The 21,408-nt window shown below is 38.5% G+C and overlaps 1 protein-coding gene across 1 annotated transcript in view; it reads right to left on the reverse strand.

Moving 5' to 3' along the window:
* TG (thyroglobulin) overlaps positions 1 to 21,408 on the reverse strand; it is a 384,892-nt gene that overhangs the window by 267,412 nt on the left and 96,072 nt on the right. The window contains exons 23-26 of the mRNA XM_056821020.1: positions 16,885 to 17,001; positions 15,122 to 15,237; positions 13,279 to 13,387; positions 2,145 to 2,342 (exon numbers count right to left, since the gene is read on the reverse strand). Of these exons, the coding sequence (XP_056676998.1) occupies positions 2,145 to 2,342; positions 13,279 to 13,387; positions 15,122 to 15,237; positions 16,885 to 17,001 (540 nt within the window). The remainder of the gene's footprint in view (positions 1 to 2,144; positions 2,343 to 13,278; positions 13,388 to 15,121; positions 15,238 to 16,884; positions 17,002 to 21,408) is intronic.

Raw genomic sequence — 21,408 nt, forward strand, 5'->3', positions numbered from 1 at the left:
ACCACAGCTGTCTGACCAGCACACCACTCAATTTTAGAGTGGGATAAGAAAATAATCCTAGATGACTAAAATGTCAGGGGATTCTGGGGCCCAATCAAACTGCCTGAGAACAGAGGTCTCAAGAGAAGCACTTGTGTGCACACAATGAGATGCAATAATATTTGAAATGTTAAGTGCCATTGTGGAATGGACCCTGAACAGGGGCTTTGGGTTATTTGACTCAGCTTGTTATATTTTTTTATAGAATGCAGAATGTCAGAGAAAAAAAGGGATCTTAGAACACAGGCTAAGAGAACATGAGATGTGAGAGCTGAAAGGGACTTTGGAACACAGCTGATAGAACCTTGTAATAGAGCATGAAAGAGTTGAAAGGAATCTAAGATTTTCAACAAGTTCAAGGTCCGAGGTTGAAAACTAAAGCCTAAAGAGATGGAGTTCCTTTCCCAAAGTCACACGAGCAGCAATATCTCTGCTAGGACTAGAATCCAGCTCCTTTCCATATCAATTATCTGTAGTGGCAACTAGACTATAAAATCATTAAGTGTGATGGCCATACTTTGTATTTCTCAGGATGCTCAGTCCCTAACTCAGAGCCTTAAATATTATAACAGGCCACACAAGGATCACAATGGTGAGACGTTCAGAGTATAAGATTTGAAAAGACTGGCACTCGAGGGATTAGTGAACTTGTAGACATTATGATGAGGAAAAAGAGGAGTGATTTTTCTCTTTAGAGATCTGAGTGTGTTCAATGTGTTCAATTAGTTGGTTGAGCACAGTACTTTTCACATAGTAGATATAGGAAAGGAATGGATAGATGGATGGATAATCGATGGATGGACAGATAGAAAAAAAGACACACAGAAAGAGAGAGAGACAGAGAGAGACAGAGAGAGAGAGAGACAGAGAGAGAGAGACAAAGAGAGAGAGAGACAGAGAGAGAGAAATGTATAGACAAATAAAGGGATATATGACTAGATAGAAAGATGAATAGATAAGGAAAATAAAGGACCATAGATTGAATACCTATAGTACTTCATATATAACTTTCCAGTCACCAGTTCCAAACTATACCATCTCCTCTCTAGCCATCATTTATGCCTCCTCCTTAGAGGAATCTTAGACTCATCTCTGGAAACTTGAACTCTAAATGAGTGAGCCTTTTCTAGCCAGAAACCAGGAATCCACTTCCTGGTGACCAGATCCAAATCATACATGTATTCTCCCTTTCTTCCCTGCCTGATTTCTCGCTCTCTATGAATTTTCCTTACCCAAAGGAAATATAAGCTTCCTAAAGGAAGGAAATGGGAACTGTCTTGTTTGCTTGTATTTGTATCCCCAAGTGCTTTGCATAGCATTTAGCACTAACAACTAAGTCACTCTCTCTGTCTCTCTCTGTCTCTGTCTCTGTCTTTCTCTCTCTCTCTGCCTCTGTCTCTCTTTCTGTCTCTGTCTCTGTCTTTCTGTCTCTCTCTGTCTCTCTGTCTTTGTCTCTCTCTCCGTGTCTCTGTCTCTGTCTCTCTCTGTCTCTGTCTCTGTCTCTGTCTCTGTCTCTGTCTCTCTCTGTCTCTCTGTCTCTCTCTCTCTCTCCCTCTCTCTCTCTTTCCCCCCTTCCCCCCCCAATAAAGTTTACTGGCTCCTAGTTACATAGGCTAAATCTAGGTCAAAGCACTGTGGTCTAGTGGAAAGAGATCAGCAACCAGTAGATTTGGGTTTCAGTCTCATTTTAGCCATTAATTCATGACCTTAGGCAGTGAATCACTTCTCATCTCTCTGGATCTCACAATCCTCACCTGTAAAATGAAGGAGTCAGATAATAGGATCCCTAGGATCTTTTCCAAGCTCTGACATATTTTCTGTTCTAACACTCTGTGTTCTAAGTTTCCATCACATGCTCAAATCTTTCTATGATCTAAGATCTCTTCTGGGTATAATATTCTAAGACTCTTTGGTTTTAAATGTTTCACAAATACAGTACAGGTCACTGTTCACAGTGAGGTTCAGGAGGTCAGATGAGAAAAATTACTAGAATCAGCATGAATACATCAGCATGACCACAGAGGCAACTCAAATTGTCATCCTTCTTGCTGGTGAACCAGCAGCCTGATCATACACTAAAACTAGCACTTTAATGCAAACATTACCCCCTCCAAGCAAGGTCTGAGTGAGAATGAAGCCATCACAGCAGGGTTCTCCATCACAGGCCAAGTGGCAGTAGAGATGAGTATCCATCAGATTTGCTCCATCAATTGAGAACATAATGGATCTGTAGACTCCAGAGAGAGTATTCTGGAAATTCGTCTTCTCGAATGTTTTCTGACCAGATGTAGTAAATTCATACCCTAGGAAATCAGAAAAGGGGTAAAACAAATTTCAGAATCAGTGTATAAGTTTCAGAGAGACTGACACTTTAGGCATTAATGTGCTTGTGGACATTAAGATGAGAATGAAGAGGGGTAATTTTCTTTAGAGATCTAAACATATTCAGTGTGGTCAATTGGTTGGTTGTAATATTAGCAAATGGTAGGAGTTCAGAATAGGAAAAGAATGGATAGATAGGCTGATGGATGGATGGATAGATGATCATCAGAGATACTAATATGTTGATGTTTCAGAGAATTCCAGGATCATGGGTTGTCAGAAATGGAAAACATTCAAAGGTCATCTAGTACAATCCATAATGCACTAGGAATCCTCCTTACAGAATCTCTAGGAAATGGTCATTCATCTCTTCTAGAAGACCTCCAGTGATAAAGAACCCACCACTTTGAGGCAGCCTATTTCACTCATGGACAACCTTAATGATAAGGATGATTTTCTTTCTATCGTTTCCATGTCTGCCTTTCTAAAACTTCCATCCATTTTACTGGGGGAAGTACTAAGGAGTTCTGAAGTAAAGCCTGGTATTAACAGTTGGCAGGAGGGTGAAGAAGATTGTTGGCATTGGTCTGGGCATTGGTGCCCAGAAAATACCCCTTCATTCAGAAAGCAATGTCAGAAATAGAAACCAGAAGAGGGCTTGTTCATGACAGTAAAGGGTCCTCTAATTATTCACTCCACTCTGTGTCAATGTTGAGTCTCTACAGGGTGATAATGCGAACAACTCAGAGTCAAAAGACATCAAAACTTAAAACCTATCACTGACAAAGAATAACTGTGCTATCATGGGCAAATTGCTTTATTTCTCTGAGCCTCAACTTCCCCATCTATATAATGGGGATAATCATATTTAGCTTCCTATTCCACATAGCTATTGTGAAAATCAAATGAGATAACCATATAAAACACTTGATATAGACACATGTAAAACCCAGTGGAATTGCACTTCAACTATGCAAGGGGGAGGGGGGGAGGGAAGGGAAAGAACTTGACTCGTGTAACCAAGGAAAAATATTCTAAATTGACCAAATAGAATTTAAAAAAGAAAAACAAAACAAAACAAAAAAAACTTGATCAACCTGCAGGCTCTCTATCAATTATAATCAACAGATATTCATAAAACACACATACAGGTTATATAAACACCAAGAATGAAGCCCTATTCTCAATGAATATCTATCATTAATAATCTATGCATGATCAGCCTTGCACAGTTGTGTCTATACAAGCGCTTTGTAAGCCTTAAAGGGCTAAAGAAATAGGAGTTTGCCTCATTCTAGCCATCTGTCAATCTGTCAGCACCCCCTGCTGTCCAATTCAAACTTCCCCAAGTCATCATTTCCCTTTTCCCCCATCCACACAACACTCTAGGTTTCCAAAGCAGAAGTCTTTTATTTTTTTTCACAATGGTCCAATTAAGAGCCATAAACCACAGTCTAACCAGGCCACTGGCCCATTACCTATGACTCAGGTTCCCCGACTATACAATTAGCCCTATCTCTTTTCCTAGAGATGCAGTGAGGGTCAGGTAGATCATTACACAAAGCTAACCTTCCTCAAGGGAAAGTATTTTTAAGCTCACATCAAAGGTCTCCCTCTCTAGGATCCCACCTCCAGTCATGAAAAATAGTCCCTCCCCTCCATTGCTTCCAACTCTCATGGAATCTGTATTATACTTTTTTGTGTCTATGTCCTATTGCCCTCAGAAACTTCTGAGTTTCCTCCCCTCACGAAAAGCTAAGGAGATAGTACAGATTCTACAATACGTATAGCAATACATAGAAATACAAAGTAGATGTTACTGATGTGGGAATGGTTAAACAAATTGTGGTATGTGGACATAATGCAATACAGTAATATTAGATAATACAATAATATAATAATATAATATTATAATATAATATAAAGAATACTAACTTTTAAATAATAAGCATTAATAATTATAATAGTATTTGGCATTTATATAGTGCTTTAAAATTTGCAAAGCACTCTAAAAATGTTAGCTCATGTGATGCTCACAACAACCTTGGAAGGCAGTTGCTATTATTATCCCCATTTTATAGTCAAGGAAACGGAATCTGGGAGAGGTTCAGTGACTTTCTCAGGGTCACACAGTTAGTAAATATCCATGATCCAAGTTTGAACTCAGGTCTTCCTGACTCCATACCCAGGGCTACCATGATGCTATCTGTGGTGGTACCTAGATGATGGAGAAAGTATGAAAGAGCTATTCAATCTAAGACAAAGTGAAGTAAGCATAGCCAGGAAAGCACTACAAACAGTGACAGCAACAATGTGATAGAAGGAATGATAATCAGGAAACAATCAAATGAATTGTAAATTATGAAGAACAAAGGGAAGCTATGAGAAGACCTCTCTTCCACCCCTTTGCAGGGGGCTAGGGAGTCCAAGGATGTGGATCCTTGCATTTAATGTCTAAATTTTCTGATATGTTGATTCATTTTGCTGGTTTTTCTCTCTTTTGTTGCCCCTTCTAGAACAATCATTTGCTATGAGACAGCAAGGTATATGGTGGATAGAGCATTGCACTTGAAGTCAAGAAGACCCAAGTTCAAATCTAGCCTCCGAGTTTTGCTAGATATGTGGCTTTTGGATAATTACTAAACCTTCCCCATTTCCTCATCTGTTAAGTAAGGATAATAATATCATCTACCTTACAAGGTGGTAGTGAGGGTCAAATGTGAGATATTTGTAAAGAACTTTACAAACCTTTATATAGCTCTAAATGCTATATAAATGTAACTTATTATTATTAGGGATGGTTTTCTGTGAGGGGAAAGAGAGGTAATACAGGGGAAAGCTAAACAATATAAAAATAGAAGATATTAATAATTGTTTTTTGAAAAAAGTTAAGAAGACAAAATGGTAGCGTTAAAAGATAACTGGGTTTGGAGCCAGAATAATTATCATTACCATACAATTCAGTAATTAATGCATATTACCTTGTGATGGTCATTGTCATTACATTTCTGTTGGTCCTGATAAAGTTTTCAGCTCTACATGAGCAGGGGTCATGTATTTTTTAATATTTTTAATATTTAATTTAATAAAATTAATTAATAATTTAATTCCAAAGTAGAACACAACATGGAATTCATACATTTTCTCATTCAACCAATATTTATTAAGGGTCTACTGTGTGTAGAGAAATGAGTGGTTCTTAAAATATGGTCCAGGAACCCTTTCAGGAGACCTATGAGGTCCACATTATTTTCATAATAATACTAAGATTTATTCATTGCTAATATAGTAAATTTCAATTGATGTCACTACCATAAACTAAAGCTCTCTGGTGGGAGGAAGGGAACGTCTGTAATTGTTAAGAGTAGAAAGGGATTCTGAATCAAAAAACTTGAAAACCTTCAATAAAAATATTGCACCCAGGACTGAGGGTGATGCGAACACTGGGTAGGTAAACATCCCTAAGCCTTACAGTGGAGTTGTTTCTGGTTAGGAAGCATATTACAGAAGTTCAAAACAAAAGATTATGGAGCGTCCTTGAGGAAGATTGTCAGGATCTCATAACTGAGAAGAGCCTCTGGCCCATCTCATCTGACTCTTATCTGAAAAGAATCCTCTAAAACATCCAAGGCAGGTGCCTAGGAGGCACTGTGATCCAAAGGGGGACATTGTGGTCCAAAAGAAATAGCACTGACTCCAGCATCAGAGAAAAGTTCTTGGTTCTAAACCCACCGCTAACACTTAACTCCCCATCTGCCCTTGGACAAGTCAGATTTTAACTGACAGAACTTAATCTCTTTGCCTGGAAAATGAAGAGATTGGACAAGACAATATTGGAGGGTTGTTTTTTTTTTTTTCCCAGAAGTAGACCTGTGGTACTATGGTTATTTAACCTTTGGTTGAAGACTTCTCACAAAGGGGGGTTTCCCTTAAGGTAACAAATTCTACTTTGGGACAACAAGGAATTAGAAATCTGTGCACAGTGCTTAATGACAATTTATTGAATAGATCAATCTTTTCATTGGTTGCTCTGGAATTCAAGAAGTCAACTGAGAAGCAACATGGCATAGCAGTTGAAATCTGAGTGCAAATCTGGCCTCAGACTCTGAATATGTGACCCTGGGCAAGTCACTTGACCCTACTTGCCTCAGTTTCCTCATCTGTCAAATGAACTGCAGATGGAAATGGCAAACCATTCTAGTATCTTTGCCAATAAAAACCTCAAATGGGGTCACACAGTTGGATATGACTGAATACAACTGAAGGAGCAGCATTTAATAGACATTTTTCATTCATTCATTCATCCATTCTTTTATTTATTTTCTGAGTTTCCAGCGGTTCTGTGAATTATTAAGCTCAAGTTTTCATCTGTCAAGGAGCCATCCACATTTACTGAATTGAATTTAATTGAGTTTGAAGTGTGGGGGGCCCAAAGAGGTAGAAGTATCTTATTAACAGTTGAAAACATGAGATCAGGACTTTGGAGGGAAGTCGAAGGGTAAACTCTAGTTGTGGGAGTCACTTGTCCAAAGGTGCTCACTAAAAATGACACCATGGAAACAGAGAGTATAGCATGCTCCAAACAGAATCTAACAATTAGAGAGTGGAGAAAGGAAGAGTAGGCAGTGAATGAGAGAGAGAAGAAATGGTAAGAAAGAGAAAATTGAATTTTGCTGGCAGTTTGCCTTAGGCAAAATTATATAACATAAAAGTTTCTTTGAAGCACTCTTGTGCATCTGCTTTCTCACCTGCTTTCACCCTGGTTATCCATACATTCATGCTGTCTAGCAACGTATTGTCTCATTTAGCCCATACCCACACCTACTCTCCTTTTACTAGAAAAGTTCTTGTGGTCAAAAATTACCCTTTTCTGAGCATTCCCCATTCTCTCTCCTAGCTAGCATGATCTCCGCTAGCAGAAGTCATGGAGTAAAAAGCAATCTCATTAAATTCATCAAATGAAGGATGAATGGCTGAAGCCTTGATATGTTAATTCTCTGAAGGATAAACAGGATTCAAAAGAAAACAAGAATTTAATCAAGTGTAAAAGAAAATGCTAAAAATGGAAGCCTGGGTTTTAGTCTAATTGGAATATTAACCAGTCATGCCATTTGTGGCAAGTGGCCTCTTGGAGTCTCCAATGTCTCTAATCTCCTTGACTAGAAAATCAGTCAATCACCAACCATTTATTAAGAGTCTTCTGGGTAGGGGCCAGGTAAATGGCTCAGTGGCTTGAAAGCCCGGTCTATAGACAGGAGATCCTGGGTTCAAATTTGGCCTCAGACACTTCCTAGCTGTGTGACCCTAGGCAAGTCATTTAACCCCCATTGCCTAATCCTTATTGTTCTTCTGCCATGGAACTAATACATAGTATTAATTCTAAAACAGAAAGTAAGAGGTTTGTTTTTTTCTATTTTTAGAGTCCATATGTCAGTTATTGGGTGGATAGGGTCATGAAATACAAACACATCTTTATGGTCTTTTCTAACTTTTATGACCAGTAAGATATCCAATGTATTCTGGGGGAGGGCTTTTTTTTTTTGTATTTCCATTTAGCACACTGCCTGACACATAGTAGGTACTAAATGAATGCCTGCCGAAGAGGCTTGACCTGGAAAGAGTGTTGGACTCGGAATTAGGAGATTCTGGTTCCATGGTAAAATGCTTCCCCTTCCTTACCTGCACTTTAGAGAAACAAACTCTTCTTTCTAGATTCAACTCAAACACTACTTTCTACACAAAGCATTCTCTGCTCCCCACAACTTATAGTACCCTTACTCCCTAAATTTCCTTGCATTAATTTCATATTTTTTCCTTTTATACTTATAATATGTACATGTTTCTCCCTCTTGAGAGCAGAGACTTTTATTTTTGTTTCTGTTTCTCTAGAACCTAGGACAGTTTATGGCACATAGTAGGTGTCCAATAAACTGATTGGCTAATTGATTCAAGATTCAACTTCCCCATGTGATCTTGAGCAAGTATTCTACATTCTCACCCTAGTTTCTTTGTGTGCAAAAGGAACATAATAATACTTTTTGTACCAACTAGTGTCATATTCGTGTTATTAAAATGACTTATTTATATAGTACTTTAAAGTTTCCAAGGCACTATACAAATATTGCTTCATCTGACTCTAAAAACCTGGAAGGAAGGTATTCTTCTTATCCCCATTTTACAGATGAGGAAGATGAGGCTCAGAGAAGTCAAAAGGAAATAAATGCCTTAGCCCAGGAGTCATGAAAAACAGGATTTAATTATCTGATAATTAATAATCTGGAACTATTAAGTATCTGAGGCAGGTTTGGCATTCCTGCCCTCTTGATTCTAGTCCAGCATATTCTCCATTGTTCCACCTAGCCCTAATGATGGAACTGAAGGTCAGCGGGAGAGACTGGGAAGGAGAGAGGGAAGAGACTTTTAAAAATTCTCCAATTCTACTGTTCCACATAAATGTGAGGTCACTCTTGTCACCTACTACAGAGTTGGTTTCCATCTTGGAATCTAGTGCTAGAGTGTCATCACGTCCATGTCTTGATTATTTTGCTCTCCCACCCCCCCAGCACAATGGCCATCAGAAGCAGAATTCAGGGAGGAGCATTAGCAGAAGACTTACATGAGCTTTCCTGGTCACAATCCCAATCTTACAGTTTTTCATCATCTCTCACACCATGTTGAGAACAAGCAGTGTCAGGGGGTCGGAGGCTACTAACAACCAACTCCCTGTCCTATCCTTACACACAATTTCTGCTCTCAGTCCCTGATATAATTCTGGCCATTCTCACAACAGCCCAGTTTCCCAAGCTTCTCTGCCCCATCCACATGTTCCTACATATGCTCCATGAAATTGTAGACATCTACCTCCCTTTGTGGCTGCCATCATCTCATGCTTGGTGATGGGGAGCCATTGTGAGATAGATGCCTGTCTGAGTACCAAATTTAAGTTCAACATTGATTAAGCATCTGCTAAATGCATAGCACTGAACTATCTCCCCCAAGGTAGCCTGACTCAAAGACTACACCTCTGCCTTCCTCACTTCTCCAGGTTCATATTTCAAGACCATCAATGGGCATTTGCCTCAAAGAGGGCCATGCATATAGCAACTGATGTTATATAGCTTGGCCAGAAGAGATTAGCTATTTTATTTAATTTTTACACAGGAAAATAGAATTGCCATTTTCCCTAAAGTGTCACATATTCAAGAAACATTTTCTACATCTGTGACCTCAGGGAAGCCACAATCTTTATGGGCCTCAGTTTCTTCATCTGTAAATTGAGGGGTTATATGTTGTGATTTTTCAGATCCTTTTCAATTCTAAACCTCTAATCAAGAATAACAACCAAAAAAAGACCTTACTAAAAATAAAATTGCATTTTCGAATTCAACAGCAAAGGCCAAGATATGTTTTTAAAGGATTTTTTCTTTTCTCCTAAGGAAACAAAATGTGTACTCTTTTGTTTATATATGCTTTACTTATAAAAAATCCATCAGTAAAAATAATCAGCCTAAAAATATTCAGGCGCTAGCTCCAGGCTTCTTGTTACCATGGCATTCAATCTTAGAAATAACAGGACTTGAAAGTCCTGTTACACAATGCCCACTCCCTGTGCCAAGACAGAATCAAGTAGCCACACAGCAGATGGACCTGACATAGAAGAGAAAATCTAAAAGCTGGAAAAGACCTCAGGGATTATCTTACCTGACCCCCTACCTAAAGCATTAGAAAGATGAAAATAAAAATAGAAAATTCATAAACTATGATCTTGATATTAGCCAAAATGGTAGCACCTGTCAAGTTAGGGCACAGGGCTGGGATACACTTAGCTCTCCACTTAGTTTGCTGACAACTATTTCCGGCTCTTATAGGAACTTAGGCTGTTGTGGGAAATAAGAGAAAAACTCCTAAAATTTAGAGCTTTAAATAATTTTAAAGGAGATTGTCCCATCTCCTTGTTTGTATAGAGAAATAGGAAGTTCATAAAGATCACCAAAGCCATATATGTAAGAAATGGTAGATCTATTTTATTCCTGGTGCCAGCTGAATCAAAAGACAGGGTCTGCCTTTGAGGGTAATGAAGGATCCAGTTTAGAAGTAGGGACCATGATGAATTGATACACAGAGGGACATAGGACTTTATTCTCCTAGCTTTATCATTCTTCTACCCAATAAGATACTGGACCGTGGCAGAGGTTGTTAGGATACTGATATCATTGCCCCAGAAATAATGAGCATCATTCCCATGAAGTCTTTCAGCACTGATGGCCTTTCTGTGAAGAGCTGGGCACTGATGGTCAGTCTTCTAGAATCTCTGTGGTCCAAAACTCATAACTCTGCTCATGATCTAGACCTAGAAATATGGCTATTCAAATATAGGTAGCCTGGTCTTAGGATCATGAATATGCAGTCTATCAATGGGACCACACTGGATGCCTTAGCAGAAATCTGGTTCTCAGAGACCATTGGTGGTACACTGGACAGAACAATGGGCTTGAAGTTAGGAGGACCTGAGTTCAAATCTAGACTCATACACTTACTAGATATGTGACTCTGGGTAAGTCACTTAACCTCTGTTTGCCTCAGTTTTCTGAGCTTAAAATAAAAACTAGGGTAACAATAGCACCTTCCTCCCAGTGTTGTTATGAGGAGAATAACTGGAAAGCACTTAGCATAGTGCCTAGGTACAATGCAGATGATTAATAAATACTTGTTCCCTTCCCTTCCCCACCTGCCATAGTCTTTGAGAATCAAAAGTCCATACCCCAATGGAGGAAGACATTTATATCATCCTTATAACTCACTTTCTTTACAACAATCCTGTGAAACAGGAAGCACTAACAGGGAAAGGAGGCAACCAGCATCTATTCAGCACCTACTCTGCACTAGAGACTGTGCTAGGTTTCACAAATACAATTTCATTTGATCACCCAACATCTCTGAGAGATAGGTGCTCTTATCCACATTTTACAGAGGAGAAACCTGAAGCAGACAGAAGTTAAGTGACTTACCTTAGGTCATATAGTTTAAGTAACTGTTTGACCTCATATTTGAATCCAGGTTTTCCTAACTTTTTGTTGTTGTTGTTGTTGGCACTGGGATACCACCACAATAAGGAAATTGAGTGATAAAATCACTTGTCAAAGGTCATCCAACTAATAAACATTAGAGCTACAAGTTAAACCCAGATCTGTCCTATCTCCACTTAATCAGTCAGCATGCATATATTATGTGTTTACTATTTGCCAGATGCTGGGCTAAATACTAGAAAGACCCTTCAAGAAGCTTGCTTTCTTACAACAAATGATAGGATAATTAATTATAAAGATTTTCACATTTTCTGCTATATAGTACATGCCATAAAATGTTAGCATTGTCCATATTGTTATTGTTATTCTGGGGGAAATGACATGCAAAAATTTCATACATACAAGTTAGATCCAATGTAAATAGAAGGTGATCTCAGAGGGAAGGTACTAATAGAGCACATGGAAGGAGGACCAGTAATGGTCTCCTGAAAAAAGTGAGACTGTAACTGAGTCTTTTTAAAAAAGTCTCACCTTCTATCTATTGATTCTGAGACAAAAGAATGGTAAGGGTTAGGTCATTAGGGTTAAGTGACTTGCCCAGGGTCACACAGCTAGGAAGTGACTAAGGTCACATTTGAACCCCAGGACCTCCCAACTACATGCCTAGTACTCTATCCACTGTGCTATCTAGCTATCTCCAGCTGAGTCTTGAAGGAGGCCAAGGAAACTAAGAGGCAGAGATGAGGAAGAAGAACATTCTAGGCATGAGGGACAGGCAGAGAAAATACCCAGATTCAGGAGAGGGAGTATTGTGTATTAGGAACAGCAAGGAGAACATTATCACTGAATTGTGGAGCACAGAGGGGAGGAGAAGAAAGGGTGAGAAGCCAAGAAAGACAAGAAGGATCCAGGTTTCAAAGAGTTCTAAATGCTAAATACATGGTTTTATATTTGATCTTGGAGGCAATCGGAAGCCACTGAAATTTATTAGTCAATAGAAAAAAGTGACATGTTTCAGACTTAGGCTTAAAGAAAATCACTTTGGTATTTGAAGGGAGAGGAAAGAAACTTGAGGTAGGAAGACCAATTAGAAAGCTATTGAAATAGTCCAGGCAAAGGGCAATAAAGACCTGCAAAGCCAATCAGAAAATAACTATTTATTAAGAGCCTACTCTGTGCCAACCACTGTATTAAGTGCTAGGGATCCAAAGAAAGGCAAAAAACAACAGTGTCTATGGTCAGAGAGCTTGAAGCCTATGCAAGGACTCAATAGAGTTAGACATGCATAGGACATTGCTGTGTTCAATCATTTTAGTTGTGCCCAATTCCTCATGATCCCATTTGGGGATTTTTTAGCCAAGATACTGGAGTGATTTACCATTTCCTTCTCCAGTCATTTTGCAAATGAGGAAACTGAGGCAAATATGGTTTAAATAACTTGCTCAGGGACACAAGGCTAGTGTCTGAGACCAGATTTGAACTCAGGAAGATGATACTTCCTGATTCTAAGTCTAGTGCTCTTTCCACCATGCCACCTGGCTGCCAACATAGATATTAAGTCTTAAAAATAAGATTTGGACTTGGGTCTCCCTAATTCCAATCCAAGAGTTTTACCCACTGGATCATTTGGCTGAAGGTTAGAGACTGTGTATTACATCATTTTGGATCTATCCTGTGCAGCTCATACACAGTGGGTCTTCTGTAAATATTTGTTTGTGACATGGAAGACCTCTCTCTCCCCTGGTTCCTTCTAATTTCTACATAAAACTGTTCTCTTCAGAAATACAGCCTAACCGAATTCAGTTCCAGTGAAGAGTCTCCCTAAGAATGTCCCAGTTCCAGAAAGACAAGTCATCTGCTGAGACACTGAGGTATCCTCATAAATACATACCTTTCTTCAAATATACAGTCACAGATGCTTTATCATCATTCTTCACTTTAAGAAGACAGTTCAGATGTTGAAAGCTGGTGGCAGCAGCATTTCCCAGGGCACCTTGTTCCTGGGGAAAGAAAGAGTATCAGTGACTGGTCCTCCAGTATTTGGATAACGTGTGTCCCACTGCTCATTCCTTTCCTCCATGGAATGGGGAGGCTAGTCTAGGTACCCTCTAAAGTAAAGGAAACAAAAATGCAATGAGCTCCCATCACAGGGAATGTTGAAGTAGAAATAGTCTGGCAAGTGTCCTTAGACAGAGATGTCATCTCTCCTATAATTATTGGGTAAAGGACATTGAAACAAATGAAACAAAGAATCTTGAGAAGACATAACAGTTGCCTTCAAGTATTTGAGGGGCCAAAAACACTAAACATTACCTTGTAGGCACTTAATCGGTGTTTTTTAACTGACTTGTAGTGCATATACCCAACTGCTATAGGGCTTCAGTGAAGATTGAACAACCATTTGATGGAGATGTTATAGAACAAGAAAGCCTTTTCAGGTGTGATTTCGACAAGATAACTTTTGAGGTTCCTTAAATTAAGAAGGTGGCATCTATCCAAACTACCATGATCTTCAAGGACAAGATCTCTAAATTTTCTAACTCTTCTTGTACCTTTCCAGGGCTATTCTAGGACAATTTTTAAGGGCAAACAAACTTCTTTGGTTTTCCCTATTATTCTTTTTCTAGGTTTCTTTCCTCTTCCCTAGATAACCAGTGCCCTTATTGGGCACCAGCTATGTACCAGGCACTAGAAATACAAAAACGAAAATGAATCCATTTCCTGCTCTCACAGAGCTTATATTCTATGAGAAGAAACAATTTCTCTCTCTCTCTCTCTCTCTCTCTCTCTCTCTCTCTCTCTCTCTCTCTCTCTCTCTCTCTCTCTCCTTCCCTTCCCTTCTCTCCCTCTCCCTCTTTTTTGTCTTTGTCTCTCTTTCTCTGTCTCTTTTCCTATCTCTGTCTCTATCTCTGTCTGTCCTCTCCTCCCCCTCTTTCCTTTTTCTGTTTCTGTCTGTCTGTTTATCTGTCTCTCTCTGTTTTTCTCTCTGTCTCTGTCTCTCTCTCTCACTTTCTTTGTCTCTGTCTTCCTCTTCTTCTCTTTCTCTCTCATTCTGACTCTCTCTCAATATCTCTATTTTTTATATTTACAGGGAGAAAGGAGTATAGAACAAGCTATAACTATAAAAAAGTACATTTGTAAATATGTACATACAAGTCCACACAGACACATAGACCACAGAAGTCTCTTCCAACTCTGAAATGCTCATATATACAAATAAAGATTATATATACATACAACATATGCATATGGATATAGCTAAAGATATAGAGATAAATAGAGATTAGAAATAGGGATGTTCTGGAAAATTTTTAACAAAGAATTCTCTGGAAAAATGTGCAAATGGTACACTTTAAGTTGAATTTGAATTATTAACATTTTCTCCATCACTTTCTTAAGTCTAGAAATCAACAAAACAATAACTCAACCCCTGATTTCTAGAATTTGCCATTTTCCTGATGTGCAGATGCTCACATTGCAAATGTAAACATTGGCTTTCCTAGGTCAGTACAAGCTGACTAAAGGACACTCCTTGAGGGTAGGGGTCCTAAGGGGTATCAAGGTGGCACAGTAGGTAGAAGGTGAAACTTGAGTCAGGAAGACAAGTTTGAGTCCTGGTCCAAACATTTACTAATGTAATAACTAACATCTCCAAATTTATAAAGTGCCCCGAGTTAGAGACAAAAAGGTTAATGGGAATCATTTGTGACCACAAAATAATTGTCACTACCAACCTGGTTGGAAGCTATGCAATCAATATTGACATCTGTGCCAGCGTAGAAATCACATACAGCATCGGATCCAGCCACTGTCACTGTGAGGAAGCTACAAGCCTCATCAAGAGAACAATCTAGAAATACCAGGGGAAAAAGGAAAAACTCTTACCTATAATACTGATTTATGATCACAATACACATTAATCTCATTTGATCCTCACTATCACTCTGCAGGGCAGCTATGTGCTGCAGTGGATAAATTGCTGGGCTTGGAGTCAGGATGCCTCATTTTCCTTACTTCAAATCTGGCCTCAGATACTTCATAGTTGTATGACCCTGGGCAAGTCACTCAACCTTATTTCCTCAGTTTCCTAATTTTTTAAATGAGCTGGAGAAGGAAATGACAAACCACTTCAGTATCCTTGCCAAGTAAACCCAAATTGGGTCAGAGTAAGACTGAAATAACTCAGGAACAACAAAAAGGGACATCCTTCAAAGCAGAAATGGTTGTTCAATTCATGCTGAATCAACTTCATTATATATTACTCTTAGGTTAACATTTCTTCTCCTTTTCCCCACGTTCAGCCTGTGATACTTTATCAAATTTACTTATTAAATTCTTGATAAATTGCAGGCATGATGTTCTGCTGATCTGGTGTTGCTGACTTGCTGTTATTCAATCAATTAGTTGCATCCAACACTTTGTGACCTCATTGCGGTTTTCTTGACAAGGATTCTGGAGGGGTTTGCCATGTACTTTACTAGTTCATTTTACAGATGGAGAAACCATAGCAAAAGGGTTAAGTGACTTGCCCATAGCTAGTAAATGTCTAAAGTCAGTCTTGAACTCCAGTCCTCCTGACTCCAGAGTTTGCACTCTACTGTGACACCTAGCTGTCCTTCCCTGGCCTAACCATCAAATAATCTTATCAAAAAGTAATTGAGTTTAATATAGCATTGATATGTTTTTATAGAAGTCAGGTTGACCTGTGATCATCTATATGTTCAATAAATTTCTTTTATAATATCTTGGAATTCCCCCAAATATCCAAATTGATTTTATGAACCTATTGTTTGCAGATTCCATTCTCTTTTTTTTTAAACAGTGATAGGATTCCCCCTTCTCTAAGCCTGAAATGTCTCTCCCATTCTCAAGTCTTTCAAAATTCACCAGAAGTATTATCATCATTTCCAATCTGAAGATCTTTCTCCTTGGCAGAGGTAATGAGGGGTAAACTCATGATTCAAATCTGTGTCCTCTGAGCCCACATTCAGATCTTTTTTTCCCCATATATCACAGTTTCCTGACAAATTCTGTAAAGCAGGGCTTCTTAATTTTTAATTAAAAAAAATGTTGCCATAGACCTTTTGGCAATTTGGTAAAGCCTATGGACTTCTATGCCAAAAAAAAGTTTTTAAATAAAGAGCTAAATTTCAGTTAGGGATTAGTTAAAATAAAGATATAAATATTTTTTTTTCTAAATTTATGGCACCCTTGACATGATCAATTTCTAAGAGTTAGTGTTAAAAATTTCTCCTCTAGAGTAATATTTCTACCCTCTACAATGACATCTTGGTCACCAGAATCAGGAAGACCATGGGCTTCTATGGTAGCAGGGGCTGAGACCTGATGACATATACATTCTTCAAAGCTATAAAAGTAGTAACTGGGTCATTGTTTTTGGTTTGTTTGTTTTTTGTTTTTGGTATGGAAAATGCAAGGTGATCCCCACACTCTCTTTTCTACCACCATCTTCCCTTGAAGACAAAATTTCTCTTACCCAAGAGGCACTGCATCAGTGGAAATTCTCCTTTCATGGTTTTAGATTGAACCACCAAAGCATCACTGGCACTGAAGATTACCTTAGATTCTGGGGCTTGTTCAAATTTCCGTAGCACTGAAAGAAAAACAAGATTATTAAAGCTGTCATGTGAAGGGGTAAATGATCTATAAAAGGGTCAGTTTGGGTATTAGGTCAGGAAGGAACTAAACCAAGCAATTGTCCTTCCCTTCTCAGAACCTAGTTTCAGGGATGTAGATACATTTTTGTAAGTACATCTAATTTAATGTGTTTTAAGCATCAAGTAGACCAATATCACTAGCCACGCTCAAAGGACAGAGGCAATACAATGCTATGAAAAGAATACTGGATTTGGAATCAGAGGGCCTGAGTTTGTGTCCAGATTCTATCACTTATCAGAATTAAGACCTTAGGGAAACTCCTTAACTAGTCAGAATTGTCCAAAAGAGGACATCATCAAAAAATCAAAAAAGTTGATCATTTCTAAAAGAGGTGGGAAGACTTTTTGCTAGGGAAGTTATGGATTGAATTAGTGTTCAGGTATATCTTGGTCTCAAATCCACTGGATATTTCATGCTCCTGGGATTTCCTGAGCCACAATGCCTTTAATTATAAAATAGGAATAGTAATCCTGTCCCTGGGTGCTTCATGGGGTTACTATTATAACCAAAAAAGAGTATGAATGCTAATTTTAATTTATGGAGTTACTCTAAGTTTACTAAGTATTTCTACCAACAACTTTGGGAATACAGAAACACACATCACTCTTCATATTACTTCATCTTTCTAGTGATTGTGTCTGTGAGATCAGTGCAGTTATTTCCTCCATTGATGTTGGTTACCTTGGTAGATGGTCCTCAAGAGCTGTCATTAGCAAAAACTTCATCACTTGGTACCCAATCTGATGATGAGACTAACTGAAGTTGGTAAGCCTAATCCTTAGATAATTCTGCACTTGGAGCTTTTTGGGTTTGGTTGGAACTACCTTGAACTCTATTTCCTTAGTCTTGGAGAACCAGGGTCCTCACCACACCCCAGAGGGCCACTGGAAAAAGACCTTTAGTTCTAAATGAGCATGAGCTAATAATGTTCCTAAAGATCAGAGGTCCTGAAAAAAAATCCATAAAGAAAATCATTAGCTATTGTACAGTATGTAGAATTAATCATTAATCTTCTGGCATGCAAATTATGTCAGTTTAATCTTCCATCTGTTGAATTTCTGTAGCATTAATTGTATTTATGTGTATCTTGAGACAGAACCAGAAGGTGCATCAGTGTTGAATTTTATTATGTTAGCATTAGAAAACATCATGAGGCACACATGTCTATATCATTTTGATTTAATGGGGACAGAGAGATTTTAGAATAGGTTGCAGAGAACCATGATGCCAATTGAAGGGGTATAAAACAGGTGAGTGAAATGGAACATCCTGACTACAACAAAGTGTCCCCTCCTACATGAGGCTTATCTTGATCTCCAAAAGCTCCTACTTCCCTTCCTAACTCCACCTCAGAAGTCACCCATTTACTTAGTCTCTATTTCAGATTTTGTTGCTGAATTATTTTTCAGTTGTGTCCAATGCTTTTTGACCCCATTTGGAGTTTTCTTGGCAAAAATACTGGAATGATTTGCCATTTTCTTCTCTATTTTAACAGATGAGGAACTGAGGCAAACAGAATTAAATGAATAGGGGCAGCTGGGTGGCTCAGTGGATGGAAAGTCAGGCCCAGAGATGGGAGGTCCTGGGTTCAAATGTGACCTCAGACACTTTCTAGCTGTGTGACCCTGGGCATGTCACTTGACCCCCATTGCCTAGTCCTTATCACTCTTCTGCCTTAGAACCAATACATAGTATTGGTAAGGGTTAAAAAAAATAAGAATTAAATGAATGGCCCAGGGTCACAAAGCTAATAGGCACCTGAGGCTGGATTTGATCTCAGGAAGTTGAGCCTTCCTGACTTCAGGACTGGAACTCTATCCACTGTGCCATCTAATTACTCCAATTATACAGATGGGTTCAAAGAAATAGGTGATTTGCCCAAGGTCACATAGCTGGTAAAGAGTGGAGAGAAGTCTTCTCACTCCTAGTCTAGTCTTCTTTCTGCTACACAGACTGCCTGGTGTCATGAATTAGATAGCAAACATTTTTTTTAGTTCGTTTGTTTTACTAAAGATGAAAATACACAAAATTATGACTAGATCCACGTACATGGAGAATAATACTTTAAAAGGCAACATGAGAATCGAGAGGGTTGGACTTGATCACTAAAACCTCTTTCTATCTATAACCTGAGATGTTCCAGACTTCTATATCTTATGTGAATATTCAAAGATGTAGAGTCCTTTCCCAGTCCTTTCCTAATTTTTTATATTGTAATATTTTATATGCTTATGTCAATTCTAGCTCTAAAATTCCATGTTCTAAAAATGGCTAGGTGGCATAGTGGATAGAGTGCCAGGCCTGGAGCCATCTTCCAGAGGTCAAATCTGGCCTTAGATACTTACTAACTGTGTAACCCTGGGCAAGTCACTTTACCCTGTTTACCTTAGTTTCCTCATCTGTAAAATGAATTGGAGAAAGAAATGGCAAATTGCTCTAGTATCTCTGCCAAGAAAATCCTAAATAGAGTCACAAAGAGTCAGGCATGACTGAAATGAATCAATGACAGTAACAAGGACTATTTTAGTTCTACCAGTCTTTGGTCTACATTCAAAAGTCTCTATGACACAGTCCATAAAGGATCTGTGTTCAAATCTTATTTTTGCCACTTATTGTATGACCTTAGGCAAGTTATTTAAACAGTATGAGTGGGCTTCTAGGGTTGGTCTAGAATTCAGCAATAGTCAAACTCTTAGAGCCCAAGAGTCAAATCCTGTCCAGCACCTGCTTTTGTATGGTTCATAAGCAAAGAAATAAAAAATTAAATATAACAAAACTATTTTAAAATGCAAAAAACAAAAACAAAAAAAAACAAAAAAAAGCATTCTTAGCTTATCCAGCTACTCAAAAACAGGTGGCAGTTAGATTTGGCCCCTAAAAAGTCATTTGCTGATCCCCTGAATAGATGATCTCTAAGATCTCTTCCTGCTCTCAATCTATTTTTCTTTCATATTTTTGATTCTGGGAATTCTATTTACGATAGAAACAAGAATGGAGATAAACTTCTGAATCAAGGACCCAGGCTATTAAAGTAGAAATCCACCACACAGAACTGAGAACAGAATTTAGCCCAGGAGATTTGCATAAGAAGCCACAGGATAGAAATTAGGCATCAATCTTTAAAATGCTCATTTGCCTTCTCAAAACAAAACAACAGGCAGGCAGTAATGGGAAACATGTTTCTGGTTGTCAGAGCCTAGAGGCAGCAGGTGTTTTTGATAAAACTGTCATTTCTGCTTGGAAAGAACGTTGAGGCAAGCCAGCTAGCCTTCTTATAGAAACAGGGTCAGATCAAAAGCTGAAATGCAGAACTTCCTCCTTCAGGCTATAATATATGGTATAACTGGAGCACAATAGAAAGAATGGACATGTTAGAGTCAAGAGACCTAGAAAGAGTTCTTGGTCTAGAGTTAGAAGTCCTGGGTTCAAATTCTACCTGATAACTACTACCTATGTGACCTTGGACAATCCTTTAATCTCCTAGACTATCAGCGTCTCACTTGTAAAATAAGATTTCATTAATGGCTTCTGAGGTCCCTTCTACCTCTATTTCTTATCCTTTAAGACCAAACTCTCTCTACCACTTTTAGGTCTATCTCTATCTACCACTGACTTTTGTGTACAATCTAGTTTTATTTTATTTTTTTTAATACCCTTACCTTCTGTCTTAGAATCAATATTATGCATTGGTTCCAAGGCAGAAGAGAGGTAAGGGCTAGGCAATGGGGATTAAGTGACCTGACCAGGGTCACACAGTTAGGAAGTATCTGTGGCCAGGACCTCCCCTCTCTGGGTCCAGCTCCCCACCCCCACCCCCATGTACAACCTAGTTAAATCACCTATCATCTCTGGGTCAAAGTCTTCTCTTCTGTCAAATAAGAAAGTTGTTTTTGACATTCCTTTCATAACAATTATTTAATCATTTCCACCCCCTTAGACGGAAGGGAAGGGGCTGGTAAGATGTGTTTTTTTTTTTTTTACTAGATTCATTATTCTTTCACGTACACACAATACAATTCCTCCGATGCACAAGGAAGATTGCCTTAAGCAATGTGAAACCGAGAAAACTGATTTGGATTTTCTCCATTGTGAGCTCTGGGTGTTAGTTACTATGTTGTTCCAAAAAGGGAAATAGCTATTTTGTAACCAAAGATACTCAGGTAGATAGGGAGGAATAGTAATAATAATATCTACCATTTATATAGTGCTTTAAGTTTTGGGAAAAAAAAAAGTTTTCCATGTAATAATAAGAGCTTGCTCTTTTATATGGAGAAGGAAATGGCAAACCACTCTCTTTGCCAAGAAAACCCCAAATGGGGTCACAAAGAGTCGGATGTAACTG

This window comes from Monodelphis domestica, chromosome 3 (assembly GCF_027887165.1).
Source record: "Monodelphis domestica isolate mMonDom1 chromosome 3, mMonDom1.pri, whole genome shotgun sequence".
In the NCBI taxonomy this organism is placed as follows: domain Eukaryota; kingdom Metazoa; phylum Chordata; class Mammalia; order Didelphimorphia; family Didelphidae; genus Monodelphis; species Monodelphis domestica.